A 25,868-nucleotide genomic window follows, 5' to 3' on the forward strand; every position below is an offset into this window, starting at 1 on the left:
CAAGTATACCCAAAAGAAGTCATTGCGTGAGAACAGTACGAGGATGCAAAAATATTATCATACTTGCCATTTAAAACGGTCACTAACTTTTGCAAAATGTAGTTAAATGCATTCACTTGCTTTCTGGGATTAAAATCGATCCTTGCATGATTTGATGAAATGAGTGCAGTGGGAAGAACAAACTACCATATTCATAAAAACAAGAAAAAAGACTACAACTGGTCTACTCCATTGTGCTATTAAATGCAATAGCTTTGTTTGCTATTTTCCCCCAAATTCTTCATCTAAAAGCGTGGGAATCTGAAATAAATAGAAAGGCTAATATGTCAGAACTCTACTGAGAATTTTACTGGAATATAAAGATAACTGTTATTAATGTACGCTAATGGAATATGTCAAACTCTGAGAAAACGTGATTCTCTTCTGTTGGTGCTATAAAGCGTTAATCCCATCGATGTCAATATTTTCTGTTTATTCTTACATTACTACACATGGATGTTGTTTGTAAGCAGTAGTGTTTAATGGGTTGGCATTAGTGCTCTCCAGTGCGTGATTTAGGACTTTAAAGAACAGGGTCAATTGGCTACCACAAGCAGACAGAAAAATACCATTGAGCTTTGATTGACAGCTTCATGGACCAGTAGCAAGCCTCCTTGACGTTACGCGGAGCTCTTTAAAATCCCTCCTCAAAGCGCGTGTCAATAGATGGAAGCACTGTGCTGAGAAGAGCGCGCGGGGAACTTAGAGGATATAATGGACTCGTAGACTTTGAGAAACGCGTTCAGGACATCTGGGAAATAAAGTATCAAGTAAGACGCTGGATAAATTCTGGTAAGAAACTATAATTCTTTGTACTCATCTGAATATGGAAAAAGTTACGCCATAAACGAAACAAACAGCAAGATTTCAGTTTGGCATTTTAGCAATAGGCTATCTGAAATATTACATAGACAGTTTGCTGACAGTGTTTGAAACAGAACTCTTCATACTCTTCATATATTCAGACTATTAAACTGCGCGTGATATCAACATTAACTAAATTGACGGAACAACATTCATTTCGGTTCAGTTGACTGTTTTAGATCATGTAAAAGACAATAGGAAATTCTTAGCTAATCGAGAGGCCATTAAATATGTATATAAAGTTATCTTAGATGTAGCCTATAATAGTAGTCTACACATTTTATTTAAAAAAAAAAAAAAAAAAAAACACTTCAATATCTGTCTAGACTTCTTTCAGTTTAAAACTTACTAAAGTTCACATTAGCGTTAACGTTTCATAGCACCATAAATTGGATTAGGCTATATCTTAATACAGGGTAGCCTACTGTGTAATTCCTCTATTCAGAATTATTTATAAAAGTTAAAAAAAAAATTTAAAAAAAATAAATAAAAAACATTTCAAGTGGAGACACATCTTCGTAAAACATGCACTTGTCATAAAAAAAGAAGAAGATTAAATCATATGAGTATAAACCCCTCTGTTCTGACCACATGTGGGGGCCTTTGACACCGAGGGATCCAAAAATATGACTGACATTATAAATGTATGTCACATGCGAGACACGATAAATAGTACCCCCGGTCAAATGGGTTTTTAACGCTAACATTTTTCCTAATTTAGTCGGATCAAAAAGTTGCAATGTACATGGCAATTTGCATAATGAGGTTTTAATAATCGAAGCATGGAGTGTCACACTGCCCGCAGCAGTAACAGGCGGATGAACAGACTACAATAGCTGCGACACACAGTATTAAAATAATCTGCCCTTTATGCTAAATATCAGTTGGCCTGTGGCAAAATTTTGACGTTTAGCAAGTTTAGTCAGAAATAAACGAATACTCCCAAAACGAAAAACTATCTTAAACAACAATCGTGGTGCCTGAACATTAAATGACATCTTGATCTCACTATCATTTTTATTTTTACGATTATTGCATGCGATCTCATTGCCCTAAATCACAAGAGCACAGTTTGTCAAGTGTTTTTTGTCACTTACCATGTTTTCTGTAGGCCTGTTTATGTATGTTTTACAGTGTATTGTATCCTATATATAGACCTGGAGAATAAGTATTCGCTCCGTTGTATAGCCTACTTGTATTTGTATATGGCTGGAATGACAAATGTAACTAAAATAAAAGTAAACTTAACATGTATAAAATGAATACAGAACGCATCTCTTCAGAGCTCTTTCTTGGTAAGTACACGCGAGCATTTCTTGAACCCGCGCGCGCGCGCACACACACACACACATATCTAACACACACATAAGCTCACTGTACGTCCGTCCGTGTCAGCGGTGATGATAAATGGAGGCCTCCATAGTCGAAACCTATTTGCACTTCCATTAGACGAGGACCCAAATGGGGATCAACATGCATATTTTACCCGCAGAGAAGCCATACATCTCAGCCAAAACGTGGCCCGGGGGCGATGGGATAAGGGGCCGCGAGAGAAGGGAGGGAGAGAAACGGACCCCATTCAATTCAAATACTTGGGGGAGAAAAGTAAATGTTTAGCAAAGCACCTTCTGTCCAAGCGAATTAAACTATTCCCTCTTGTCCTCTGACCACATTCATCAGACGTTGCACTGACTTAATAGCCTGGGAATGGGCACTGCGGGTGTCATCCAGAGGATGCAAGCGTTTCAGTGGCCTAAAAATGAAAAAAGATTGTAAGAAAAACTCCAGCAAATGAACTTACAGTAAATTCTATATTTGAAAGCACATAGTCGGTTATAAAGCCTGTCGGAACACTGCAGTGGATGATATTCATGAATGCAAAACAATCGTCAAGGAATACAAATAAAAGGGCATGAAACTATTAATTTATACAGCAACAAAACAATGTCACAAATGCTGAAATAATAATCACTACAATAATAATAGTAATAAAAAGTGCCGATTAACAACCGGGGCATAGGTAAAGTTAACTTTTTCATATAAAACCTAAATCTTTTCTTGAAATGCCTAAAATTAACTGAGCATCAAACTATGGAAATTAGTTTTGCTTTATTTTTCCTATGAGTTCTCTGTCTATTGATGTTGATGAATAGTAGCCTATATTAAATTATAGTGTCGCAAAAGTACACAATTGGCTATTATTATCATCTTTCGTTTGCCCATGGGAGCCAGTAAATCTATTGTAATGCACAGTTATCGAAAGATCACATAACACAAACTAATTTGTGATAACAAATGTCTAGATCGCTTTATGTGATTTATTAGTCTTCCACTTCATCGTTTTCAGTTTACTTGCGAAAGCATTGATCACTTCAGATCTCGGTTTAAATTTATAGTCTAACTTAATTCAGGTAATTTATTTATTTAGTTGCATGAATTTCATGTACAAAATAGGCTTTAATCGACCCAAATAACAAGCAATTTTAGTGCTGGTGGATAAAAAATAAAATACAACTATTCTAGTTTAAAACTCGAGGCTGTTGTAAGTCCCTCGACACCTGCCATGTGTGTGAAGATTTACTTGCTCTCTTAATAATGCGCACTGCATGGGCCTCGGAGATATTCATGCCTGTCAACCACCTCCATACTAATACATATCTAATCATGTCCTCGAGCCTTTTATTTTATCTAGAAATTCTTAAACCGGTTGTGAAAAATGACAGGAGAAACGCATGTAACGAACATGAAGCTTTTTAAATGAATCGCGACCCGTGCAAAATCACCGGTAAAATAAAATGCACTTTCCCCAAATATGTTGTCAGTTAAATTTCGATCACAGAGCAGTTACAGTGAAGTCTATAAACGTATTGGTCATTGTGCTTAGATCGCGCCAAAATCAATGATTCATCACAAAAACTGTTTTTAGAGGATTTGGTGCGGTAATTTGGCAGGGAAGTGATTAGTCTAATATAGTAGCCTAAGCATAACTCGCACCCCATTAGGTAAACAATTGATAATTACACCAATTAATTCCTTTTGCATGACCAATGAATTGGACGACACAATAATTAGATATTAATGATCAGAGTTCCGCTCCTAAAAGCGTTGACTGACATATAGGCCTCCATATCCTAGACCGATATAGGTGATTGATTGATTATGAATCGTTAGATATGTAGTAGGCCTACATTAAAAAAAAAAAAAAAAAAAAATCACATATGAATGCATTGCATATAATTTAAACATTTACTAAAAATTGTCTTTTTGATTTGCTTGAGACAAATGTCTAACTAAAATGATGTAAAGTTTACAGTAAACTGTAATTATCTCATAATCTCAAATAAAAATGAGAAGAGAAAAATCATACAAACACACTGTTATAATATACTCACACTCTATGTCTTTTACAGATATTTTTGAATCATGCAACACTACGGAGTGAACGGATACTCTCTGCACGCTATGAACTCACTGAGCGCCATGTACAACCTGCATCAACAGGCGGCGCAACAAGCTCAGCACGCGCCTGATTATCGTCCGTCGGTTCACGCGCTCACCCTCGCCGAGAGACTGGCTGGTAAGTGCGTTCTCTCTCGCTCTTTAACACAAATATTAATTGTGATTGTACAATTAATTAAATATGCCGTGTCTTTTCTCTTCCAACGGCTGCACATTTCAAGATATCATACTCGAGGCTCGCTACGGTTCTCAACATCGCAAACAGCGTCGCAGTCGCACCGCTTTCACGGCCCAGCAACTGGAGGCTTTAGAGAAGACTTTTCAGAAAACTCACTATCCTGACGTCGTGATGCGGGAGCGCCTGGCCATGTGCACCAACTTACCTGAGGCACGCGTGCAGGTAAGAAATGATCAGTTTCACATTCTCAAAGTCAAAACAATCAGATACATTACTTATCATGTTTCTCTGGTTTACGAAACTGGAGAGCCCTATACATACAATGATCTTAATTGGCGTTTTGGTCATTTAACATAAGGTGTGGTTCAAGAACCGCCGTGCAAAGTTTCGCAAGAAGCAGCGAAGCCTCCAAAAAGAACAACTGCAGAAGCAGAAAGATCCATCAACCGATGGAGCCGTGGCAGCAAGCGATAAGGACAAACCCCCTTCCGCCATTAATCTCGAGAACCAGCCACCGTCGTCCTCATCCTCTTCCTCCTCCATGGAAGCCGAGGCGGCTCCCCACGCACTGGGATCTGAACTTTCTGTTGAGCTAAATGTGACATCGGCAGAGCAGTCAGGCAGCGAGTCTGCCACAGAAGACAACGCAACGGACAAGGAAGAAGAGATAAAGCAGCACAGGGAGGATCTGAAGGTTGAGAAAGAACCAACACCTGGAAACCTCTCACCTCTTTGCAAACGTCTCAGCCCTAAACCAGGTACAATTTTTCTGTACGACCAGGTTAAAAGAAAACTATCCTGTTGTACATTTTATTCTTGACTCAGTCTAAATGTTTTTAATCTGCAACCCTCTTTATGTCTTTAGACTCTCCTCTTGGTTCCCCAGCCATCACTTCCTCCTCTGGTGGCGTCACCGGCGGGATCTCACAGAGTCATTCCTACTCCTCGTCTCCGCTCAGCCTCTTCCGGTTACAGGAGCAGTTCCGCCAGCATATGGCCGCCACCAACAACATGGTTCACTATCCCTCTTTTGACATGGCGACTCCCTCGTCTATACCATACCTGGGCATGAATGTCAACATGCCAGCACCCCTGGGTTCCCTGCCCTGCCAGTCCTATTATCAGTCTCTTTCTCACCACGCGCAACAGGTTTGGAACAGCCCCCTCCTGCAGGCCTCTGGAGGCCTCCCCAGTCACAACAGCAAGACCACAAGCATTGAGAATCTACGCCTGCGGGCAAAGCAGCATGCAGCATCGCTGGGCCTGGACACAATGCCCAACTGAGCAGAAGACTAAAAACTACCTGAGCAAGGGAACATCACTCGACCACTTCTAACACGCCATCTGGACTTGTCAATTTAGGGGCAATCGTCTAAAATGTACAGGAAACTTTGTTTTAAAAAAAAAAAGTAAAAAGGTGAGGTGCCCAAAGCATTGTCTTGAGGTTCTCCAGTCTACTAAATTTGTCTTGTTGTAGGACAAACTAATCAAATCTTTTGACTTGGAATCTTGGTTTTGAGGCTAATGGCTTAAAAGGGCAGTGAAATTATGAAAACCTCCCAGTCTCTCAAAACTGTTGCTGCGGTATTAAGTCCTCACGACAATATCACATGTATCCGCTTTGCTTAAAAACAAACAGGCCCTGATTTAGATGTTGTGTTATTTATATATTTTGGATGGGCATAGATGTTTGATATAAGCACTTTTTGGAGAGGATCTCAGCCCACTGCGTGCACTGAGACAGGCTGTACACCAGAATCTGTTAAGAAATGTCTTAATTTAATTACTGTGGTTCGCAAATTACACATTACACAATTTACCTTGTACATGTAAATCTTGCTCAGCTAAATAGATTAATTAAACCTAACCTGTTTAATGGTCAGGATTAAACCAAGGTAAATTGAGAATGGTTGGGTAATGAGATTTCATTGGCTACATATGCAAAGCTTTTAATTACATGTAGCCTTGGGCAGAGGAAGAAATGCAATTATAGATCATGCATATCATTTGAGATTGCCATATTAATGCTCTGAGGGAAAATACTTTCAACCGACAGAAAACTACCTGCTTAAGTGCATCTGAATGTTGCAACAAGAAAATGTCTTTGTTGCTACCAATACAAACAGGAAGTTCTCCTGTGGAAATCAAAGCACTTTTATATACAGCAGCTTTTTTCCTCTCTGCTCATTCTTTCCTTCTCATTGTGTTTGTAAACTATTTTAATATGTAAAATACACAAAGTCTTTATCTATAAATGTTTACTGGTAAGGCAAATGTAAAAGTTCTGTTTTAGAGTGAGAAGAATTTAACCCTGTGATGATTCTGGTAGCTGTCCTTTGTAAGATCGTACTGGGTGGGCCGTAGCCTGCCGGCGTCCTCCCCAGATTATTTAACCTATACAGTCTGGTTGTCTATGTAACTCTTTCATTGTCACTGTGGACATAAATTTACAGTCACGACATCAAACAAAATGGTGAATTTGTAGCCTATATCGGTGGAGAGTGTTCCAGAAGTATGCACATCTTTCCCTTTGTCAACTGTAAATTTAAAAGCTTGTAAAATAAAACTTAAATAAAACATTGCTTGAACATCTTTATTATTATTCACTCAATGAGCACTTTATTAGGAACATTATGGTCCTAATAAAGTGCCTGATGTGGTCTTCTGCTGTTGTAGCCCATCTGCCTCAAGGTTCGATGTGTTGTGCATTCTGAGATACTATTCTACTATTCCACTACAATTGTACAGAGTGGTTATCTGAGTTACCATAGCCTTGCTGTCAGCTCGAACCAGTCTGGCCATTCTCTGTTGACCTCTCTCATCAACAAGGCGTTTCTGTCCGCAGAACTGATGCTCACTGGATGTTTTTTTGTTTTGTTTTTGGCACCATTCTGAGTAAACTCTAGAGACTGTTGTGCATGAAAATCCCAGCAGATCAGCAGTTTCAGAAATACTCAAACCAGCCCATCTGGCACCAACAATCATGCCACGATCGAAATCACAGGACTTTTTCCCGCATTCTGATGGTTGATGTGAACATTAACTGAAGCTCCTGACCTGTATATGCATGATTTTATGCACTGCACTGCTGCCACATGATTGGCTGATTAGATAATTGCATGAATAAGTAGTTTTACAGGTTTTCCTAATAAAGTTCAAAGTGAGTGTATACTGTACATTTAGTATTTTCTAATTTATCCCCTAAATATCACATAAATCTCAATTTGAAAGCGAACATTCTAAATTGCTAAAATTGTTTCAGAACAACTTTAAGATACAAATTGAAATTATGATTATTTTTTTTGTTTTTTTTTTTTTGCTTTTTTACCTCCATGGACAGAAAATAGAAAAGTTAAGTAATTTAGCATAAGGGTCTAAGGAAGAAGCGGATTAAGACAGTTGATATAAAAATCAGGGCAAAATCATGAAATGAGTGTGAAAAGGAGCGATAGTGTGTGTGGAGAATGCCAAAAAAAAAAAAAAATCCAAGGTAATCTTGGGAAATAAAATCATTGTGGGGACATAAGCCATCCCAGATGAATAAGCAGGCCATTATGCTGAAGAATGACAGCCTGGGGCCGTGATTATGCCTCTATTATATCTTAAACAGTGTAGTTTGTCAAAATGCATAACCTCTTTGCTCACATAAAGAGAGTCTCCCCTCTGTATACATTTTACTAGAGGCTTGATGCCACTACCACCATGTTCTCAGTGCTCTTGACAGGGCTGGTAACTGCATTTTAAAATTGCTTTATGCCATATTTAAATACAGCTGATTTGTAATGCTTTCAACCTTTTTGTCTTGATCAAAACACACATGGGAAGAATGTTTCACAGCATGATAAATAAAATGCTAAAATAAAAGAACTTATGTTAAAAGCAACTGCAAAGAGCAAATGACATTTCACATACAATATCCAAGCAACCCAATAACAATGCTATTACACAGCAATCCCCAACCAGAATCACTTGCAAACACACACACTGCCTCTAGGGCATTGTTACAGATTATATGACAAGGTCAAGTTCGACGCAGTCTCTTTACTAACTCTGGATCCCAGTAATGAGACATGCAAGGTAAGAGCATTTTCTGTTAATCAAGTATGATTTAGGTTATGACTTAACTGCCTTCACTGGCATTAAATAGTTCTGAAAAAAGCCACAAAATAAATAGCTATAATTATTGCTAAGTAGGCCTACATTATATAATCCTTGGCAGCATCCATTGAGAGGAGGTAAATTCAGTTAATAAGCAGTTTCGAAATTCACCTTAGTGTTTAATAAGGTCACAGTCATGTAGTTGATCAGGCAGCTCCTTACAGACACACACACAAATACAAAATAGACCTTGAGCATGCCTAGCACAAAAATCACAGTGTACCATTCAATTGGAACTTTTTTCCTTTTGCTCTCCTTTCTGGTTCAGCAAAAGGTTTTAGCTGCATGGAGAATGAAAGCTGCCACCATAAGGAGCCCCAGCCCATTGAGGAAGTGACAGGCACTGCCAGAATATGATCCTAATCCTGTTCCCAGCATTCTTTTAGCCCGCTGGCACTGCAATTTTGCCACATACTCTCCAAGCTGTCAGCTGGGGTAAATCTCTCTAATAGCACATTGCTCAGATACACATCAAAGAACTCTTGGAAACCAACACAGGCTTCATTTCAACAACTCACTCAGACATTATAATAACCCCCCCCTCCCCCCCCCCCCCCCCCACACACACACACACATAAAAAAACTGTTTATGTGTTACAAATCAGAGGTTTGCAATGAATGAAAATGTGTTCTGTTATATTCAATTAAAGTATATAAGGAAGAGTGAAAGACTGAAATGATGGAACAGGGCTGAGAAAGTGCTGCGATGGGATGATGACAACAGGTGTTTGAACTCCATTGCAAGAGGTCCCAGCTCTCTTTTCTGATTCAATTCTCTCCTTTTTATCCCTCTGTTATCACAACCCCACTTAATCCTCTTAAGGGCAAAGAAAACCCCTCTTTTCTGTGGAGAGCTAACCCAAGCCAACTGCAGCACTCCAGAGCCTGTCACCAAGGCGCTGTTTCAGTCACACGTAATTACACATCAATGCCATACTACACATACATTTCAGAAGAGGAAAGTGGCATTGTTGGCATGTGGAGGGAAGCTCAACTCTCTTTGAATGCAGGACACAGTCTTATGGATTAGGTCTCCACCGGACACTTGAGAGTAAGGCGAGACACTTCGCTTCTGTGCAAGTCTTCAGGAAAGCAGACAATCCTGGGCCAAAATGTATTGAAGCAACCGTGTGAGGATTTATTTTCTTAAATGGTAGATTAAAGGAATATTCCAGGTTCAATACAAGTTAAGCTTAATCAACAGAATTTGTTGCATAATGTTAAGTACCACAAAATTAAGTTTGATGTGTCCCATCTTTTCTTTAAAAAAAGTACAAATCTGGGTTCCAGTGAGGCACTTACTGTACAATGGAAGCGAATGGGGGCCAATTCATAAAAGTTAAAATACTCACTGTTTTAAAAGTATAGCCACAAGATGTAAACAGTATGTGTGTTAACATGATTTCAGTGTGATAAAATCGCTTGCTTACCTTTTCTGTGTAAAGTTATATACAATTTTAAAACTTCGTTGCCATGACAACGTAACATCGTAAAACCTCAAACAACCATTTGAAAAACAGGGACTAAAATAGAAATGTTTTGGATTTCGATTCATTCTGAGCAGAAAATGTATTTTTCGTTCTGGTTCCGGCATTCCGCAGCCTGCTTTCCAATTGGTAACCAGTTAAAACGAAATAAACAATCGGTTAATAACGTACTATTTAAAATGACAGTATTCTGTGCTAAGGGTGGGTGATATACCAGTTGCAGTTACCAGATCTGGCAAGAGAAAAAAGCTCAAAATAAGGGACTTGCCCCACTCAAGCAATTTTTTTTCCCATTGTGGGGAATGTATCAGCATAGAAATCATAACAAGCAAAGTATACAATAGCCTATTAAAATAATGTTTTTTCAATTAATGTATTCTTATTATTAACAATATAAAAATATTTTTAAATATACTGTACATCTGGCCATTTAAAATCAATTCATAGCCAAAATCTCTATTTCCTGCAAACACTGCGTGGACATGTTTGGACTAAACATCCTCTTATGCATCCAAAAGTATTTAATAATTATTATTTACTAATTGTTGTATTATTTTATTTTAATTATAGATCTGCTTCTTAGTCAAAACACGGCAGCAACAAATCTGTATCTATCTGTTTGCATCGTATCTATGAATAATTCAGTGAAGACTTGGAACAACTGGGAATTGTACTATTTACCTCAATATTTTTCCTTGTATCTGGATTAATCATGCATATACACTATATTGCCAAAAGTATTCGCTCATCTGCCTTTAGACGCATATGAACTTAAGTGACATCCCATTCTTAATCCATAGGGTTTAACATGACGTCGGCCCACCCTTTGCAGCTATAACAGCTTCAACTCTTCTGGGAAGGCTTTCCACAAGGTTTAGGAGTGTGTTTATGGGAATTTTTGACCATTCTTCCAGAAGCGCATTTGTGAGGTCAGACACTGATGTTGGACGAGAAGGCCTGGCTCGCAGTCTTCGCTCTAATTTATCCCAAAGGTGCTCTATCGGGTTGAGGTCAGGACTCTGTGCAGGCCAGTCAAGTTCTTCCACACCAAACTCGCTCATCCATGTCTTTATGGACCTTGCTTTGTGCACTGGTGCGCAGTCATGTTGGAACAGGAAGGGGCCATCCCCAAACTGTTCCCACAAAGTTGGGAGCATGGAATTGTCCAAAATCTCTTGGTATGCTGAAGCATTCAGAGTTCCTTTCACTGGAACTAAGGGGCCAAGCCCAGCTCCTGAAAAACAACCCCACACCATAATTCCCCCTCCACCAAACATCACAGTTGGCACAATGCAGTCAGACAAGTACCGTTCTCCTGGCAACCGCCAAACCCAGACTCGTCCATCAGATTGCCAGATGGAGAAGCCTGATTCGTCACTCCAGAGAACGCATCTCCACTGCACTAGAGAACAGTCATGGAAGGCTACATCCACAACATGCAAATAGGCACAGAAATGTGTGATGCAGCTTCCTTCAGAATCAAAGCACATGCTAATCATGTTCTACTTAAAAGAGTGAAGCCTAATTTTTTGGGCAACAGGAAGTGATGTAATTCCAAAAACACGGACGGATTAAGCCATTGCACGCCGTCTCCTGGACGCGAGCGGGTTTCGAGTTGGGGTGGCAAGTTGGGTGGCAAAGCTAATTTTTAGGGTGACAGCTGCCACCCCATGCCACCCTTTTGGCCCTGCCCCTGATACCATTGACATCTGAGCAGTAGGATATGCCCTAGGTTACACTGTAAAACATTTCTGTAATTTTAACAGTAAAAGACTGTAAAAATGCTATAGAAATAAAACGTTAATTGAATAACGAATATTAACTTTTTTAATTTTTAGATGTAAAAAGTATGATTTTCCTGTATAATTAATGGTGAAAATTTACATTATGTTTAACAAGAGAGTACATGTACTTTTTACGGTAAATTATTGTTAAAATTACAGTAAAAAAACAATAATCGCGCGTTCCCAGAATTCCCTGCATGACCCATCATATTTCATTATATTTTTATGGGAATAGTTATGTTTCTTCTTATTTGTAGTATCACTTATCTACATTGGGGTGTTCTGTTTTATATTTGATATAGTTCAGTTAATGTTTATTGCATTATTTAAATTTCACATGTGTTACCCTGATGGTGTTTAGTGTTTGTGTGAGTGACACTGAGTGCTGTCTCTAGGTTTATTCATCACTGCTCTTGGAAGGGCCACTATTGATGAACTTCATGTCATCATGTGCTCTTCTGAAATTTCTACAGTGATTAACAATACCTTATAAAGTAAAAAGAAGATTTTTACAGTTTCTGAAGGTTAAAATCAAGTTTGACCTTTTTTTTTTTTTTTTTTTTACAGTGCCATCATGGTCATGTAAATTACAACAGTTTTAAACTGTAAAAATTGACAGATTGTATTGTAAAGTTTACATTTGTACTGTATTTTTTACATAATTATTCTGGCAACCACAGAAGCCAGTTTATTTTTTGTAAAAACAACTGGACTTTTTTTTTTTTTTTTTTACAGTGTAGATCCTAAGACAATCAAATATCTTATCACTGAAGTGCCTGAGGTTTAGACTTAACTCTATGTACACAGTGTTAAGGGTATTGTGGCTCATGGACAATAGATAGAACAAGCATGAAGTCTAGTACTGATATCCTGGCCTAGAGGCAGTTGAAATGTACACATTACATCACCCATTTACCAACTGCAAATGTACATCATGAGCACAGAGATCAAATAGCGAGCAAAACGTGATATCTATGGATTTGTTTGTTTTGCTATTGTTGGTGGACACTTTTTGACCAAGAGACGATACAGTGTGGCTACTAACTAGGTGGTTAAGTGAAAAACAAAGTTCATTTAACTGTTGTCCATCAGTGATAAATCAACACCTAAATCTCACATACAAGCACATTTGAGGCGAAGTTGGCTGTGGAATCAAGGGGGTATGCATAACCATTCTGCAGTTTTGAAGCAAACTTTGCAAAAGTTCTAGCAAGAACATTAAACTGGCTACTCATGTTTGCCTTTTCCAGGAGAAGCCGTTATAACATTCACCCACCTACGGACATCTGAGATTCTGTCATTATAAGGCCTATGTGTCCAGATGATATTCTCCATGTTTCTGTCATTACAAAGATCTACATCAGATTTACATCATTGGCGAGGTGCTCTCCAAATGATCGGATGCCAGCATCCTCAGCAGTGTCAAAGTCAATAATGAATACAACGTATAGATGAAAATAACTTGTCCCTAATGGCCCCTCTTTGTCCTGAGTGTTAAAAAATGTAAATTTATGTAAAAGCCCATAGGAAACACATATTTACAATACGTTTAGGTAATCACAAGATGCAGGCATGGAGAAATATCCTGGCCGAGAGAAGCAGTCAATGCAAAAATAGTTTTTATGTGTCATTAATTCTCTTTGCATTCCCAAATAACCCTATATTACCGCGGTAATACAGTAATCACTCACAATCGCACAGAAAATTATCTGCACTCATCTGTGGAATAAAAGGCGAAGGGGAAAACGAGGGGAAAGCATCCCATTTGAGTATCCTCTTGCGTCCTTAATGTTCACCGAGAAGCCGGCAACTAAACGAGCGCTCGGCCAATCTCGACTCCGGCACCGATGGAACACTTTCCGAGCAGCTTAATGATAGCGGGGAGTCGATGACTCTTCCGAAAATGCGCACACCTTTTCATGCTACATTGCCCGGAATAGACGCAAGGTTCATGGACAACCGGCTGACAATTGAACCTTTTAGACGTTACCAGAAAACAAAACAATCCACTGATGCCAAGTCTAAACGACCCACTGAAAGGCGACGCGCTGACATTAGGTGTGGAAGTGTCGCAGACAGACACCTCATCCCGTGCAGCACTATTCAGAGCAATGCTTGCCTCTTTTGTTGTTTAGTTGCTCATTAGACACCTCTTTATCGTCATAATTAATGCACTAAATATACTAGGCTACTAAATCCATCAAAATCCCTACGATATCGGTCGCCTATATTAGAACTTTAGTCTTGGGTTGTTTGTGCATAGGGCACATACATAAATATCATGTCATTAATGAACCTTAAGCCCTTCTGAAGACTAGGCTATATTAAAAGTTTTAATGAAGCAAAAACAGATTGAAAAGAGAAATCAAGAAAAATGTGTGGCGTTAAATGCAAATCATTTTATTGCAAATGCAACTCAGTTAATAGCCTTTAAATAAATAATATGGAATATTTACAATATCTAAAAGATGAATACCAGCATATTCAAGTAAAAACAACACTGTTTTCGCTGTTGATTAGCGTCAACTGTGTCCAGAGTCCAGCTGTATAACAGTCCGTTGTCGCCCTCTACTGAAAAACACGTGAGTCACAAACTCTTTGATTTACATTCAATGATCAATGAACGATTTCCTCACAAGCAAAAGTTATGGTTTAACAAGGACACACCTTTTTCAAAATTCATTGCAACTTTAAATTAAACACAGCAAGAAATAATGTTCTGAGCTTTTCAGTATTCTGTGCTATTAGGGATGCTTCTTTAACTTAGACTATTTTGCTGTTATTAAAAAAACAATTATATTGAATTTGATAAACATTACACTTTCTCTACATCTTGACCCTAAAAGATTTCATAATGTAAAAAGGGGAATACAAAACTAAATCACATTACAGGAGAGACATTTGTCTCCTATGTCCTTTAATCCTTCAGTCTATTGTATAGTCAAAGGACTATAGCATAAATACTACAGTTCACTACATGTATAAGAATGTGTATTTGACAGACTTTAAACATTTAGACCTTTTCATCTCAGCACTCGTCAGATTTAATTATTAAAGGATTAGTTCACCCAAGAATGAAAATTCTCTCATCATTCACTCACCCTCATGCCATCTAAGATAAATGTAAATTTCTTTCTTAAATCTACATTTCTTTTCTCTCAAACAAAGATTTTTAGAAAGCTATCTCAGCTCTGTAGGTCCATACAATGCAAGGGAATTTGAACCAGAATTTAAATTTGTGACCAGAACTTTGAAGCTCCAAAAAGAGGATAAAGTCAGCATAAAAGTAATCCATATGACTCTTGACGGTTTAATCAATGTCTTCTGAAGCGATCCAGTTGGTTTTGGGTGAGAACAAACCAAAATGTAATGCTTAGTCTCTAGGTGCACTTGAAATCATGATCTTCAAGGAGACTTCTGTCAAGATGGACAGTGGAAAAGCAGTTGTATTTTGGTCTGTTCTCACCCAAAACCAAATGGATCACTTTAGAATAGGGCTGAAACAATTAGTCGACGTTATCGACAACGTAGACAATACAAAATTTTCGACAAAAATTTCCGTTGTCGAATAGTGTTTTGATCTAATTTAACGTAACATGAGATCAGATATGAAACTAATGATGGTGCGAGAGGAGCACTGCATCTCATGCCTGATTGAGGACAGAAAACACAGCTTACAGTCCAGGCGCACTCCAGACTTTCCAAACAGCTTCAGGTGATGTAGATCGCAAAAGTGCTAATGATTAATCGTTGCAATAATCGTCCGAATAGTCGAATAATCTTTCTAATAATCATTAGATTAGTCGATTATCAAAATAATCGTTAGTTGCAGCCCTACTTTAGAAGACATTGATTAAACCACCAGAGTCGTATGGATTACTTTTATGCTGACTTATCTGCTTTTTGGACCTTCAAAGTTCTGGTCACCATTCACTTGCATTGTATGGACCTATAGTGCTGAGATTTTCTACCAGAAATCTTCTTTGTGCAGATGAAAAGTATTTTCATTTTTGGGTGAACTAACCCTTTAACAGCTATTTTCTGAGAAACTTCTGAGCAGCCCTGATTATACTGAGAAAGTTAAACTCACATTATTGAAGACAACAGAGCAAAACAGACAGATTTTTAAGTTCCATGTTTGGTCGCTAGGGGGCATTCTTGCCGTAACTTTTGTGAAATTCAAGATGTGATAACTGGTGTAAACAGTGTTTGAAAGTCCAGCTAGTTCATTCGTTGTAACTTACACAAATAAAGTGGTCCAAAATTGGCACGTAAATGTGGTAAAACCAGTTTCCTGACATTTAATTTTGGAGCAAAGTGGAAAGTATCAGAAAAGCGTTGAGTGAACCATCTGAGGTCCTGAACCTGCACTGTGATTCCCAACTCCTCTTGAGCGAGACTTATGGCCTGCTGCACCACACACTCATTCTGCAGCTGGGACATGGAACATGTCAAGTACAATATCTCTCCCCACTTCTGCAAAGCCTGGATCCCAGCCCTGGACAGAGTAAAAAAGCCTCAGATTAAGACATGCCAATTATCAATAAGTCTTTATGGATGTAATCTCCACAAAATGTTTCTCATAAATAAAAAAAATTATGATACTTTCAGACTTGCTGTCTGTTTTGACTTGTAAAATGTAACACACAAGAAGCTGTGTTTGCAGGAGGGGAAGCTGCTGTCTCTCTTTGGTCCTGGGTCTCTTAAATAAATTGTTGTCCTCCACCATTACAGAGTGCCTGTCTGTAGTACAGGGAACATCTACAAGGACCTGTGGAAAGATGGAAGGGTTGAGTTGAAAGGTAATGGCACAATGCCCAGATATGTGTAAAACAGAGTTGATATGAGTAGCATTTGCGCCTGTTGACATGTGCATGCACATATTACATCATGCACAAGGATAAGGAAGCAGATGTTAGATCTTCTTGGAATACTGGTTTCATAAAATCACATCATTCTAAATTAAAGCGTTATGGCATAAGAGTATTATAATGCAGCAACCAAAAGCACTGCACCACATGGTGTGACAGATGTTAGTCACAGTCAAATTAAAATACTGCAGGTAAAGAACAGCTGTGTTCATTGTTATCGAAAAGCATACCACTAGCTACATCAATACTGCATGCTATTTTTAAGATTTGCGATAAATTAAGCTATGCCTTGCATTTTTGGTAATTACTGTGTTATGAAGGTTATAGGCCTGCTGCAAACTGTTACTTTTTTTTTTTTTTTTTTTGTCAAATAGTATTTCATTCAGTTATCAAACACAGAGAAAATGTTATTTTCTCAATGCTTCATGTATTTTAAAGGGACAGTTGAAAATTCTCTCATTTACTCATCCTCATGCCATACCAGATTTGTATGACTTACTTTCTTCTGAAGAACAAAGATTTGAAGAAAAATACTTCAGCTCTGTTGATCAATACAGTGCAAGTGAATGGTGATCAGACCTTTGAAGCTCCAAAAAGCACATAAAGGCAACATAAAAGTAATCCATAGGACTCCAGTGATTAAATCCATTTTTTCAGAAGTGATATGTTAAGTGTGGGTGAGAAACAGATCAAAATGTAAGTACATTTCTACTATAAATCTCCAAATTAACTTTCACATTCAGCCACCAATTGGTTGGGGCTGGTCAAAGGTTGATATTTATAGTAAAAAAGGACTTAAATATTGATCTGTTTCCTCACTCACACTTATCATATCACTTCTGAAGACAGATTTAACCACTGGAGTCATACGTGTTACTTTCAAGCTGCCTTTATGTGCTTTTTGGACCTTCAAAGTTCTGGCCACCATTCACGTGCATTGTATGGACCTACAGAGATTACAAATTCTTCTAAAAATATTTGATTGTGTTCTGCAGAAGAATGTTGTACACATCTGGGATGGCATGAGGGTGAGTAAATGATGAGAGCATTTAAATTATTTGGTCAATTATCCCTTTAACGTGCCTTGCTTGCACAACATACTCTTTTACTTCAAATGAGCAGGTCTTACATTTCCAGACTACCAATACTAACTCTGTCAAAACTTTTTTCCTCTGTCCGGCCTATTTTCCAACCGTCAATGGAAGTCATGTGGATTTTGTCTTCCTCCAGAAATTCTTTGGGCAGGTAGCTCTGCAGAGTCCTGCGTAGCCGTGCAGTGCGAGAACCTGATAAATTGTTTGCCCACAAAAAACTTGAAAAAAAGAAAATGCTCACAGTTTGAAAACATTGCACAGGACCCACACATGACAAAATCATACCCAGATATGCATTTCTTCCATTAGAAAGCCATGAGTGGAATTGCCATGGAACACACTGAACATTAAGAGCCTAATATCTTCCCTCTAGGTGCAGCACACAGGTCCAGCATTGTACGTCCTGGCTGGACATCCAAAACTAGTACAGGTAGCACTGAGGAAGCATCCAGAAGATAATACCCCAGTAAGCCACTGCTGTCTGGTCTGAGTGAATAGGACAGATATATTAATTATAAACAGTTTGAGATAGCAGATGAAATTCTCAAGAGTAATTCTCACCTTGCAGGTTTTATTCTAGATATGTCACCTTGAGGAAAAACAAGACATATGATATCGGGCTTATACTAGGTTGAAGAGCAGCAGGTTTCAACATGTTCAGCTCTGTAGAATCTCTTTGCAGGGGTTTGAAATCCTGTGAATGTTGATGTGCCTCTTTTCTGGAACATTCAACATTGATGAAGTCTCTGCGTCCTTAGGCTTCCAAGTCTGAGATTACATTAGACATGAAGAGAAGTTGTTAATAAGTGCTCCATACTTTTGTTCCCCTAACTGCATGCTGTAGGTTGTATCAAAGTTTTGCAGTGCAAGATCAGTGGCAGGAAACTTGGGCCTTGTTGCTGCCTAGTGGAATATATAGAAAATATTAAGTTATCAATTTCTGACACTTGATGTCTTACTTTTGAAAGTGCTAACAGAGTACTTACCCATTTTGTTTTAACTCGGTACCTTCGCTGAATAAGTCTAATAGTCTCTGAATTTATTTATACAAAATCTCGTGCTTATGTGAGACGCCATGTTTGTGTACTAGCGAAACGTGTCCGTCGTTTCTGTAGACATCGGTTCCATTATAGCAGAGGTGCCCAAACTTTTTCCTATGAAGGGCCAAAAGTAAACATTGCATAAATCAAACTATATTATTTTAAAATTAAATATTAATACTGCAAAACACACAGAACTCTGAAATTAAAATCATCAAGTATCCTATACTTGCACAGTGCACATAATTGATTTCAATATAATCTGTACGCATGTTGTGTCTCTTTCTCATTTGTGAGTCACTTTGGATAAAATGTCTGCTAAACTAAATGTGACAATGTAAGTGTCTTTTAAAACATGGTTACTGTCTCTTTAAGAACAGTGTCCTCACATTGAACACAAGGTAGTTCTGTGCAGCTTTGCAGAGTTTTGCAGAGATGAAGATACAATGGCTTGACGTAATACTATCAAGTAGGACATTGTTTTGTTTTGTGACAAAGAAGATATTAAAGATATTTCTTGTCATAGACTTAGGCTACATGTTGTCCTGGATTTCACTCTGTATTACCATTTATTGGGACTGCCAAATGTAATAGGATTACTGAATTAAACAATGCTGTAAAATGTTTTTGCATAGATAATGCATTAACTACTTACTTTTATTTGACATAAGAAAAGTTTTCCTGTTGTAATATCAAAAAGTTGAATTGTACTTTTGCTTCTTTTCTGAAGAGGCGTTGGATTAAGGCTGAATGCATTACATTATGAAAGGAAATAAAAGCTACAAAGCACATTTCTGCAAATGAAAAAATTGAGAGGCCTATTAATTTAGTTGACTCCAAAATATGATTAAGAACCTGCCGAAATATGGCATTGTATCTTATGGTTCTTAAAAATTTGCAGCTATCTGTTTTTAGGCAGATAGTTGCAAGTAAACGAGATATCCTCATGTTTGACAAACGAATTACATTATGATGCACACAGATGTTATAAACACCCCAAAACGGGTTTTAGTCAGAATAAAATATGAAGAATTAGTTTACTGCTTTACCGTTTTTGTTAGGACAGAAAAGAGATTTTTGGGAGTGCTGGTCTGTTCACTTATAGTGCTTGTCGTGATGTTGTGTGTTGTTTGGAGTGATTGGAACTGTGTTTATATTGAAATGTTCCCTCACCTGACTTTATCAAGCCCGCTTCACAGGTGTGCTTCAGTGGTCACACTCACGTGGATATGAAATACGTTCAAGCCATATTTCATTTCGGATGACTGTACGCACTGTTCAGCGAGTCCACCTAATTACTTGTCATTTCTTGACGCTTGCTTCAGTTCAGTTCAGTTTTTTTTTTCAAACTAACTAGGTTGTCTGGCTGTATTGAAGGCCCACCTCCGACTTTGGAGCTGGCCAATCATAGTGAAAAGTTTGGGGTGGCACCTGGGATGGCCAGTGGAGCAAACTTTCAGGCAGCACTTATTTAAAGGTCATTGAAGTACGCATATACATTTTTTAAAATACACTTATACTCTCTACTTTTCAAATAAGCTGCAGTTTTTGTAATGCAAAAATAAAACAAAAAATGTTAAAACAAAAAGATTAATTAAAAACGAAGAGCTACATCAATGCCATATTTTTTCTTCTATTTTTTCCCCTTGTCATCTATGGCAAGTCGGGCCAAATCAAAGGTCATCACGGGCCAATTTTGTCCCGCGGGCCCTACATGGGCACCTCTGCACTATAGCATTCGCACAGCGGTAGCTTCGTTTAGTAGTGTAAACAACTTCCGCTGAAGGCTGTTTCATTGAGTAGCATGTTGCTGCAATACTGGAGGCTGCATTTTCAGGGCCGCAGTCCTAGGACCGCATTTCTAGGATCCTAGGTTTTAAGTGACAACGCCACCTACCGAAGTAGATGACCAGCGACCGAATTTTTTTCTGGCAACAAAGAAGATGGACAACAGAGTGTATGAAAGCTTGTTTAATACTGATTGTTTTACCATTTTAATTAAGTTAAAATAATCGTAATATTTAAACTGTGCTGACTGCCTGTCTACCCCACAATACATGTTATCAGCACGTCTCTTCATTTTGACATTTGAGGTTGTCTTTTTACAATCTGTTAATTTCTGCCTTTTTTCCATCTCAGGCAGTTGGACTGTGATTATGTGCCCGTGCGGCATTGTATACAGTATAAAGTGTACCATTAGAGCAGAAAGCCTATGTGACTTCACAGACATACTGCTTTCTTGGAAACACATGCCAAATATTGTTATATATGACAGAGAACCAGAAAGGTTGCCCTTCAAACCATTTGAAGGACGGTTAAAGGCCACAACTCCAGACAACATAGCACAAGCCAAAGATGGAAAACTAAAGGTGTCACTTCCTTGGTTGAACTGCAAGAAACTGGTCCCAGACTGTGCTGGCCATCCAATAACTGGATTCACAGAGCATTACGCTCTGTATGACTGATTCCATGAGGATAATACAAAGGATGCCCGTGATGCCCTGCGGAAGCTTGGCCTGGTCCCGCAACTTACCAGAAAAGTCAACAGTCAAGTAGTCAAGTTTAAGGGTCAGGAAAAATCATGTCAATAACATGATATTTCTATTCGGATTTCTTGCATCTCTCTCTATTCAATTTTTTTCTCAATTCAGAGGGGCTTTATTGACATGAAAGTTTCAAGAAACAGTGTTCCCAAAGCATCAAAATACAATTTTTCCAAATCTTTGAACAGTACACAATAACAGTAATAAGAACATTAATTGGCATGAAGATTGATATATATTAATTATATATGTATAGTATATAATGTGTGTGTGTATGTATACGTGTGCTCTGTGGTCACTAAGCTCTTAAATATGAAATGTAAAATTACAGAGTTGAACATGTTCAAGTAAATGTTCCTTATTTCATTCACTTCTCTCTCACACTCGTCTTTCTCTCTCTCAGGAGTCTCTCAGGAGTCAGTGAAGACAGAAGTTTTGTCCATGTGGCAGATGATGAACAAATGGGTTTTTGTGTGTGTGTGTTCAATTGTTATAAAATAAACACAATCTTGAATCTGCCCCCAGAATCATCCTTGTGTTTTGCCTCTGTACTTTAAAATATGTGGTTGAGATCTAGTGACTGAAAAGGCCATAGCATATGATTCCTTCTTTATTTTACTACTAAAGAAAGTAGTATTTGGGTGTAATAAACCTTTAAAACTACAAATAGTTAGTATTTGGCCTTGGTTGCACTTTTTTGGTCCTCCAAAACTTGGGTCCTAGAAATGCGGATCTATGATTGCGGTTCTCCAATTCGGTAGGTGGCGCTGTCACAAAGAACTACGGTCCTAGAAATGCGGTCCTGAAAATGCAGCCTCCGGTATTGCAGGAACATACTGTTGGGCAGTGCCCATAGTGAATAATTATTGTCTATTTTATGTACAGTTAACTCAAATTCTTCATCTAAACAGACCTACCTCATCTTTCAATCATTACTCATGGATGGTGATGCAAAGAAAATGGTGTCATGTTGTTTTATGATTTTAAACAAGAGCTATGTAAGTTGGCAGCACTTCACAAGTAATGCAAGAATATAGTACTAGCAAGAGTACATTTACACATTAAAGAGCATTAGAACAAGACAGGGGTATACAATATGCCAAAAAAAATAAATAAAATAAAATTATATTCCCAGTAAAGATTGCACATAGTATGAGCAATGATAATTGATAAATGCACGTTGCTTTCTAGTACTTACTTTTTATAATCTCCATATATGTTATAAGATCCATTTTAACATCCCAGAGTCAAGTAATGTTTACCACAGACCTTATTTTACTTTTGTGCATTACCCTAATGCCATCAGTATAGAGCTGTTCAGCTTGTAGTCCACAAACCCGGAAGAGAATTCAGCCTGGGTTCCCTCTGGATTTTCCTATGGGATCTTATAATGGGGTTTTTGAACTTATGAGTTAATAAGGTCTGTGGTAAAAATTACTTGATGATATGTAAATGATGAGAGAATTATTTTTTGTGGGTGAACCATCCCTTTAATGCTTGTCGCATCATTGTGTGAACTACAGACTTGTCCTTACGAACATGTTAGCAATTCCTGACCAGACCTGACTTTCTAAACATCAGTGAAATCTCATTGCTGCCCTGTTATTTAGAGGATTTGTTTTGCAAATTTGTTTTACACGCCATGCAGTTTGATGGGAAAGCGATGTTTAAATTTATGTAGTGAATCACTGACGTGACAAGAACAGGGGATACAGGGGCCTGCCCCTTTCCTTCACAAATTTAAAGGTGCCCTTTTAAGCGGAGGTGTCTTTACTACAGCTCAGCAACTATTGATGGCAGATTTCTCTTCACACTCTGTCCATGTCCTTTCACTCCTGCCCCTGCTAAGGTCTGTGCACGTCACTGTGGTGAATTAACCTAGTTTAACCTTGTAAAGTTGCTTGAGATTTTGTTAGAGAGTATTGATAACTATCGAGATTTTACCACCTTATTTTTTACGTCCATATAGGCAGGGTTGGGAGGGTTACTTCTGAAATGTATTCCACTACAGATTACATGCTGTAAAATATAATTTGTAATGTATTCCGTTAGATTACTCAAGGTCAGTAAAGTATTCTAAATACTTTGGATTACTTCTTCAGCACTGGTAGATTTTTTCACTTGTTTTGACTATAAAAACTCTGCCAGTACAGTAAGACAAAATACACGTGTTAAAAATACATTCTCTGAAAAACCTAAAATGTTGTTTCTAAAACAAGACAAATCAAATTTAAGGATTTTTAGATATTTTTACAGGAAAACAATACAAAAAATATTATCAAGAATAAAATGTTTGCCCTAATATCAAAGGTCTTATTAGAAAAAAGAAATTATGATCCAACGTGAATTTTCTTGATAAAAAATCGTGATATGATCGTGCCTGGTAACATGTGCTTGTAAAATGGCTAGAAATAACATTTTAGCTTAGCGTAAAGCTGACAATTTACACAAGGTTTATGTCTATTTCTTCTGCTCCAAATGTACTTCTCTATCTGCTCCTATGAATGTAACACATCATAAGAAAGTGTTTCACCGCTGTTCAAATGCACTTTGGATCGCATCATTTATATGGATAAATGTTTTCCATCTGAAAGGACTAAATATGAAATGAAACAAATGATAATAAAATGCAAATCGTAACACTCATTCAGTAATCAAAATAATTTTTGAATGTAACTGTAATCTAATTACTAATGATTTCAATTGTATCTGTAGTGGAATACAGTTACTTATAGTTTGTATTTTAAATACGTAATCCCGTTACATGTATTCCGTTACTCCCCAACCCTGCATATAGGCTACTTAAAATGTATGACTGCAATGGAAGTAATTCTCTATCAAATCACTTTGTCACATCACCATGCACACAGGTTTGCATGCTTCACTGGAATGCACTGACAGATATCAGACTACAGTACACAACTGCATAAGTACTTCCAATATCAGCCTAAATAAACAGATACATTTAAAAACACTAATAGCCTATATATTGTTGTATTAATATCGGCCAATTTCAGTTTGGTTACTAACATATTGTGCATCATTAAAAAGTTATGTAGTATCATGGTAATAAAATTGTATATCTTTTGTCCCTCATTTATTTGTAAAGAAGCAGGCACCAGCAGAGGAAAATGCTGATGAGAAGGAAGAAATGGTGGTATGTTACTACTGTTTTAATAAAATCTATTTAAGTAAATCAAATCCCTCTCCACACTTCACACTTGAATATACTTGGTCATCTTTATTTTTTAACTTTCAAGGAACATAAAAAGAGAGATAAAAATGCAAGCTGTATTGTTGAAATAAAGGTGATTATGATATATATTGAACACTATTTGTCCCCTGCTGGACGCCCATGAAACAATAAGAAATGTGAGCAGACAGCACATTGTGTGCATGCACGAGAAAGACTAGAAACTTGTGAAGCTCATGGTCGCACACTGATCAGGACTGCACAGAGGAGCTGTTAGACTTTCTACATGCATGGGACCACTGTGTATGTCGTTTTTTGTTTGAAAATATTGCTAAAAATTATTAATTTCGTTAAATTATTGCTGAAATATTTTCACTCTTTTTAGGTTGCACATACGGTCTTCAGTTCAATTAAATGAAGCCCCCTCTATGACACCATTCATTCAGTTCCAGTGGAATACCTTAGCTGCAGATTTTTTATTTAATAGTAAATCCTATACATTCAATGTGAATAAATGTGCGTACACTTTCTGTGCACGCTTTTGTTGTGTCATTTCATTTGGCAGTTTTTTCAGCAAATATTACACATCACATATTGTAATATGTAAATTCTTCCCAAGAGTCAAGTACAGAACAGTGATTTAGAATTAAATGCACATCATCTTTACAGCAGAGCTCAGGCAGCTTCGTCAGGCCAAAGAGGATGCTTACAGGGGTGGGGATAAAGTCTTGTACAATCAGGCCAGGAACACACTGAACAGGGAAATCAGAGTGGCTAAAAGGAGACACTCTGAGAAGCTGAAAAACAATTTTTTAGCTAACGACCCTGCATCAGTGTGGAGTGGCATGAAACAACTCACAAATTACAGGACTCCTACCCCCAACACTGTAGGGAACCAACAACTGGCTGATGACCTGAATGTGTTCTTCTACAGATTTGAAAGGCCCAATCTCACACCCCACACACACTCTGACCTTCACTTCACACAAACACCTCCTGCAACCCCCCCTCCCCCCTCCTGCTACTCAACCTGCACTTAAGATCTGTGAAGATGATGTGAGCCACGTCTTTCGGAAACAAAAGACGAGGAAGGCTTCAGGCCCAGATGGCATCTCACCAGCGTGTCTTCGATCTTGTGCTAACCAGCTGGCCCCCATC

The 25,868-nt window shown here is 38.0% G+C and overlaps 1 protein-coding gene and 1 pseudogene across 1 annotated transcript; one reads left to right on the forward strand and one right to left on the reverse strand.

Annotated features, from left to right (window-relative positions):
• The first annotated feature begins 716 nt into the window (after nucleotides 1-716).
• Nucleotides 717-7,699, forward strand: LOC127442444 (diencephalon/mesencephalon homeobox protein 1-A). The gene is made up of 5 exons (XM_051700496.1): nucleotides 717-831; nucleotides 4,314-4,480; nucleotides 4,584-4,762; nucleotides 4,899-5,298; nucleotides 5,406-7,699. Exons 2-5 carry the CDS (start codon nucleotides 4,327-4,329, stop codon nucleotides 5,822-5,824), a joined length of 1,152 nt encoding a protein of 383 aa, XP_051556456.1. The 5' UTR covers nucleotides 717-831; nucleotides 4,314-4,326; the 3' UTR covers nucleotides 5,825-7,699.
• An 8,491-nt stretch (nucleotides 7,700-16,190) lies between these two features.
• Nucleotides 16,191-19,011, reverse strand: LOC127442445 (5-methylcytosine rRNA methyltransferase NSUN4-like; annotated as a pseudogene).
• Between the last annotated feature and the right edge of the window lie 6,857 nt (nucleotides 19,012-25,868).

Source organism: Myxocyprinus asiaticus, chromosome 6 (assembly GCF_019703515.2).
Source record: "Myxocyprinus asiaticus isolate MX2 ecotype Aquarium Trade chromosome 6, UBuf_Myxa_2, whole genome shotgun sequence".
In the NCBI taxonomy this organism is placed as follows: domain Eukaryota; kingdom Metazoa; phylum Chordata; class Actinopteri; order Cypriniformes; family Catostomidae; genus Myxocyprinus; species Myxocyprinus asiaticus.